The sequence below is a fragment of the Copadichromis virginalis genome, linkage group LG15 (genome assembly GCF_057382275.1).
Source record: "Copadichromis virginalis isolate Kocher_CV1m ecotype Utaka linkage group LG15, C_Virginalis_male_GT1.1, whole genome shotgun sequence".
Lineage (NCBI taxonomy): Eukaryota > Metazoa > Chordata > Actinopteri > Cichliformes > Cichlidae > Copadichromis > Copadichromis virginalis.
This window is the reverse complement of record NC_140632.1, coordinates 13,024,831-13,031,228: the sequence shown is the minus strand read 5'-3', so window position 1 is coordinate 13,031,228 and position 6,398 is coordinate 13,024,831. Positions and strand designations below refer to the sequence as shown.

At 44.3% G+C, this 6,398-nt stretch overlaps 1 protein-coding gene across 1 annotated transcript in view; it reads left to right on the top strand.

Annotated features, from left to right (window-relative positions):
- The window catches only part of LOC146692061 (pleckstrin homology domain-containing family G member 1), a 33,739-nt gene extending 28,458 nt beyond the window's left edge, over window positions 1-5,281 (top strand). The window contains exons 11-17 of the mRNA XM_085432002.1: window positions 413-446; window positions 600-692; window positions 827-888; window positions 979-1,170; window positions 1,322-1,441; window positions 1,554-3,360; window positions 4,029-5,281. Of these exons, the coding sequence (XP_085288128.1) occupies window positions 413-446; window positions 600-692; window positions 827-888; window positions 979-1,170; window positions 1,322-1,441; window positions 1,554-3,360; window positions 4,029-5,008 (3,288 nt within the window). The 3' untranslated portion in view covers window positions 5,009-5,281. The remainder of the gene's footprint in view (window positions 1-412; window positions 447-599; window positions 693-826; window positions 889-978; window positions 1,171-1,321; window positions 1,442-1,553; window positions 3,361-4,028) is intronic.
- Window positions 5,282-6,398: the final 1,117 nt, after the last annotated feature.

Below are 6,398 nucleotides of genomic sequence, written 5' to 3'. Positions count from 1 at the left end.
TTGACACGTGCAGCAAAAACTAAGACTTTTCAGAGAAAGTAAAGAGTGTCCATGAAGAGGCTCCTTTGATAAGTTTCAACTTGAACTGTAACGTGAATACAGTAATATGGTGCCACCTAGTGTCAAAATGCATTTTAAAAAAAATGCATGCATTTTTTTCTAATCCAAACTTGTCTTCTTGCAGTTCTACTAAAGTAGTTGAATTGTAATTAATTTAATAATTATTATCAATAATTCAATATTCTTGCATTCAAAGCAAAAAAAAGGGAAAATTATTGAGAATGACAAAGATCCTCACCAAAGCACTAAATTTTTAACGCAGCTTATCAAAAAAGACTCAATTGCAACAAAGTGTTTAAGTTATTCAAAAGACTTCATCCTAATTTTTTTTGTTGTTGTTTCCGAATTCCAGGCCAAACAAGCTATTTTGGAAATGGATGCGACACGTAAGTACCAATTTCTAAATTAGTGATCATTTATTAAAATTGTACCTTTGGTATATTTTAGTCTAATGTTCTTTTTGCTGCAGGTATAAAAAAAAAAATTAAATATTCATTTATCACTTATTTGTTTTCCTCTACTGACATTTTTTTCCCCAGATCATCCCGGGTTTCACTATACCCCCGACGGTGAAAAGAAGGATTCCCCTCAAACCAAGGAAGGCCCCACTCCTCGCAGAGGGCGCAGGAAAGGTGAGAAAAGTCTCAGTCAATATTGTGTTGAGCAAAAATTATGTTTCATAGCTTAGTGTGTAAAATAAATACAAATTAAAGGAATTGAACACACATCTAAAATTTATCATATATTTATTTTTCTGTCTTCCCAGAACCTCTGTCCAAATTACTGAAGAATGCTAAGCAGAATGCAGCCAATGCAGACGGTGAAAAAGTGAGTCATGCAAACACAAACCAGGAGTCGGTGTACACACACTCGTGAACAAATTTTACTTAACCCAAAATGTGTTCCTTCTCCATGCAGCGAACAAGTCTAGGTGCCACACTGCTTTCTCCAGTGTCCCAGCTGGCTCTGGGCACAATTGGCCGCAGCCGTAGCCTCATCAACCAATCACAGGAGTCCTTAGATCCTGGCGATCACTATGACCACAGTGACCGGGAGGAAGGGGAGGAGTCACATCAGCAGGACGCTGACGATGAGGATGACAGTGGTCTGGTGGGTTTTGGCTACCTATAATTGTGCACTATATTTAAATTTGCCAAAAATATCCCTGTGAAATTCGGGGTTACATGAAAATCCCCCAGTTTGTTTCCATGTTAATCCAGTCTTTCAAACATATTGGTAATACTCTAAATTCTGCATTCAGGGAGGCGGAAAGAGGCTGCGGGTGCCTGGCAAAGGCAGTAGAAAGAGGCTGAACCCTCAGGCTTCTGTTGATAGCATTGAACAGTGGAAAACTTTCAACATGAGTTCAGCAGACCTACAGGTACAGTATCAATTTGGAGCTAATGAGAGATGCAATATAAAATTGTACTGGATCTCAGATTTTTCAGCTGCTTCAGTCACGTGCAATACAAATGATCTCTGCTGTCCTTCAGAGAGCCAGAGAATCCCTTGTACGGGACGGAAGTCACCACCCACCACTCCTCAGGACACCACACGTGACAGAGGAGCCTCCAGACTCCCCCATTCCCTCTGTAATAGTAACAGAAAGTGACCCGTCAGTGAGGAACATTTGGGCAGACCATCAGGCTCGCAGGGCAATGTTCCCCACCCGCCAGAGAACAATGCAGCCTGACGATGAAGACGAGGACATCTACCAGATGTTTGTTCCCACAGAGCCAAACGGACAAGAGCCAGAGGTGCCTTCAGAGAGATCAGAAGCTCCCTCATCGCCAAGGACCGCTCGGCCCTGCAGCTGGCATGTTGAACAGGTGCCCACGGTGCAGGTTGAACCTCCACCCAGCGGTAGCAGAGTCCTGCGGAGGGCAAGCAGTGCCGGGGAGAAGGCTACAGAGCCTCGAGAGAGCCCCGAAGATGACCAGGCCGGTCACAGCAAAATGGAAGTGATCCACACTGAATCATCCAGCAATGATATATCTGGATCATCTTCAGCTGAGCAGCTGACAATGGATGATATTGAAAATGTTTATGACAATATCAGCTATGAGGACCTAAAGAGCATGGGACTCATCAGAAGAGACCCTGAAGAAAGCCAGTCGCAGAAAGATGCTTCTACAGATGCACAGCGTTCCCGGAGTGAGGCAGAGAAAGCAGTCAATGTTCCAGAGGTCAAAGAGTCTATGTCCAAACCAGACAGTTTGCCAGAGGACCATAAGTCACTAACACAAGAGGGGAAGTCATTTGGGACATGTGAACTCAAAATAGTGGAGGAGGAGAATATCTATGACACAATCTGTTTTAGGGATCCGCCATCAACCGAGGTCATGGAAAAAAATGAAGGTGATAAATTAAAAGAAGAGAGGAACAGTGTGCTGCTTAGAGCATTTGTTTCTGAGCAGAGCTCCCACTTTAGAGAGGATGAAGGACCAGCCCCCTGCCTTGCCCCATGTTCTTCTGAGCCCGATCTTTCGTCTTCTTCCACCTCTGAGACCTTTTCTCAGAAAGGAGATAAGATGTCTGAGCAGGTCGATGAACTCTGGAACGACTTGGAAAACTACATCAAGAAAAACGAGAAGAAAGCTGATCGACTTCCTGCTGCATTCCCAGTGAGTGCCAGCGAGTCGCCGAAGAAGACCTCGTCTGTCAAAAAAAGCCCTGTGAAGAGCACTCCTGTAAATACTCATGCAGCCTGTGCACCCACCAGTTCCCCAACACATCAACCTAAGCCCCCACCTGTCACTGCCACACTCTCATTCACCATCCCACTTATCAACCTTCCTGAACAAAGTGAAGGTACCACTGAAGAAGAAACCCACAGCCCTTCTCCTGCATCACGCCCCCTTCCTGTCACCCCAGAGCCCGTCCCAGGAACCGTGAAGAGCATCCGCAACCGACTGGCTCGTCTAAGCAGCGGCAGCTTTCGCCTGGAGGATGACGATCTGGTGGAGCTTCCCCAGCGAAACATCTCTCAGAGAGAAAATTCCCTCAAGGACCTTCACAGTTTGTTCCCAGGGGAGCTGGCAGGTCTGGACTCACCCCTGGCATCCTCCTCTCTCCTGCTGGGTGAGTCTGTGGACTTTCCCCTGGAACTGATGGACAAAACTAAGAGCCGTGTGTTCCTCATGGCACGCCAGTATAGCCAGAAGATTAAGAAAGCAAACCAGCTGCTTCGCATGAGGAGCATGGACCCTGGAGACTCTTGCAGTCGGGCCAGAGCAGAGAAGAAACAGAAAGATCTCGCAGCCATCTTAGAGGAGAAGAAACAAGGAGGTGCAGCCATAGGTAAAAAATAATAATAATAATTCTCAGATGCTAGAGTATAGGTTTAAATTTGTTTCCATTTTGTGTTTCAGTGGGTAGAAATCTGTAGATCACCTATTCAAATAGCCATAATTTGACAATACAGCCCTTCTCTGGCAGCTCTCCTCTCCAACCAGACCAGCACAAACAAATGCAGTCACTTCATATGTGAATGAGGGTAGTAGCTTCCCTGTGCAGGAGAAGAAATGCGAGCTCAGAATTCAGCTCGAGGCCAAAACAAGTTACAGTGTCACCATCTGACATATTTTGCCAGCAGGCCCTCTTTTAACATATCCAGTTGTTGGCAAAGCTGGAATAGCAGTTGATTCAAGTTTTTCATTGTCTCAATGGATTCACTTTTAAAACAACCAATAGGATTTTTTTTTTTTTAATGAAATGCCAATGATTGGCCAAAGGTGAGCTATAGATGTCTCGTTTCCTATTGAGACCACTTAAATTATATTTTGTTGAAGTTATTATTGAATATTTGTCCAGTGAGAGCCAAAAATCTGAGTTTTAAGATGCTCAAAATATGGTTTGAGCAAAAAATGGTGCCTTTATTGTATACCAGTGCTGTTAGTTTATGAGCAAAAATGCAAACATGCCTCACTCACACTTCTTTTGCATCATTTTTTTTCTCCCATCTTAAGGTGCAAGGATAGCAGAGTACTCCCATCTGTATGACCAGGTGATGTTTAAAGATTCCTCCAGTCCAACCTCTGCTACCCCACATCACTCCCATCCAGGTCTGTCATCTTCTCCGTCCATGCCGGAGACCTCTCTGGAAGAGGACTGGCTCCACTCCACCTACAGCAACGGAGAGCTGGCCAGCTTTGTCTCCTCGTCTAGCGAGGTGGGAGAGGCTCGAGCATCTTCTACCCCTCAGCGCAGGCTTACTTCAGCCTGCTCCACCCCTTCTTTCTTCCCTCCATCTCCGACCAGTCCACCGGCACAGAGATGGAGCTCGTGCATTTCCGCGCCTATTGAGAAAGAAGAGCACGTGTACAGCTCCATTAAGAGACATCCTTCCTTTAATGCACCATCTTTGCCCGCAAAGTCCTCCCCTTCTGCTCAGTCAGTCAGTTCTACTGGCAGCCAACAGCAGGAGAAGTCTGGACTTAAATGTAACGGACTCGATGTAGATCGATCCACAAACAGACTTCATGGTCCAAGTCTAGGCCGAGCTGGCCGGCAAAGTAGCCTCCCAGAGCGGTCTACCCAGGGGCTTTCAGACCTCACTTTACACGATGGCCAAAAGGTGGTGGTCCTGAATCGGGCTTCTGCACTGAGCATACTCACCGCTACCCAGAACTACTTGGCCAACTTCAAGGACAATGGGGAAGATGACGATGACTATGTCGAAATCCGCTCAGAGGATGAGAGTGAACAACAGCGTGACAGGTTGTCGCAGAAGAACGGCAGCTCAGCCGCTCTTGCCGGTCAGAATCGGGGCGTTATCCAGTCTCAGAGTCTACCGTGCACCCCAATCCGCTCCTGCGACCCGCTGAGACCTTTGGACCACGAGCATTTGGAAAAATACCTGTGGAACGAGCCGCAGCAGAGCCAGCCCAACATCGTCCAGTCTCTGAGGGAGAAGTTTCAGTGTCTGAGCTCCAGCAGCTTTGCCTGAGGCTGTGTGTCAACTAAAAAGCCAAATCTATATCAACAAAGGGAACAATGCTGCTTGGCCTTGACTGCCCTACATCTTAAAACACAAAGAAATGTAAAGCAAATATAACACAACTCTCAGTGTAGATCAGCCATATTTGTAATGACATGTTAATGCCTTCGCCTTCTGTTACAGTGCTTTGAAGTTTAACATAACAGGTGACCATTAACGGTCAAAACGCCACATCAAAGCTTGCATGTAAGCTGCCTTAGCACTTCCGGAGATCGGGGTGGGTGGGTGGGTGAGGGGTCGCTAGAACAAAGCAAAGTTCTCAGTTGTCTGTAAAAGGAGTCCAGTGTGACTGAAAAGATTTTAATATTCAAACTCTTTGATTGCTTTTTGTGTTGAACCTTATAGACATAACTGGTGTCATATGAACTGTTGTACAGTAGTTCAGGATACTGACTGAAATGTACTCTCTTCTGTGCTCAAGGTCTTAGACTTAGACTCAAACATCTAGTGGACTTTGACAGATTGTGTCAGTAGTACCTCTTCAGTGGTGTTCTTAAGGTTAATTTTAACTGCACTTTCATCTCTAGTTAATATTTACCTATATAGGAGAGGTGGCCCAGATTCGTGGCTAGTTTTAAAAAAAATTTGCTTACACTATCAAACCGTTCCAAACAAGCAGCTTTACAAATATACAGTTCAGATTCGCAGTCTTCACATGTGCTACTCAGGCTAGTTTTTCACCTTTAGGTGGCTAATACAAGACCCAATAGGTTAAGTATGACTAAACATAGACTTGTAAGTCTATTTGAAGTTATTGTACGTCACTCTGCCTACCACCTTTCTAGGGTATCGTGCTTTAAAAATTGAGAAGATGCTGATATTTTAGATGATCAATAAGAAATATAGGATTAAATATTTATTTTGAATCTGTGAGCAAATCGGAAATGTTTTTTACGTGTTAATGTCTGGGGCCATCCATCGTGCACAGCTTAAATGTTCATCTCAATAAATAAATTGTGCGTGTGTGTGGATTTTTTTTTTTTTTATATATTATAATTTAACCTTTGCTTTTAAGAGGGACCACAAAGGAAAGGATTAAGGAGATTTACTACAGTACTGTATATGGTGTAGTTTTTTTTTTTTTTTGTTTTGTTTTTTTTAATTGATCATCATCTGTTTACCTAGTTTACGTCTTGGGGCACTCCCAACTGTCACACTACTGATATTACATCCTCACTCCCAGAAAGTCACCTCGACAATTCGTCAAGTTTTTTCTTTCCCATCAAAGCAAACCCAAGATTTATGCCACACTTGTTTAATTTCTGAATGTCCTATTTATTTGAAAGCATCCCTCTGTTACTGCCCCGTGTCACTATTACTGCGAGCCACCGACTGGTTG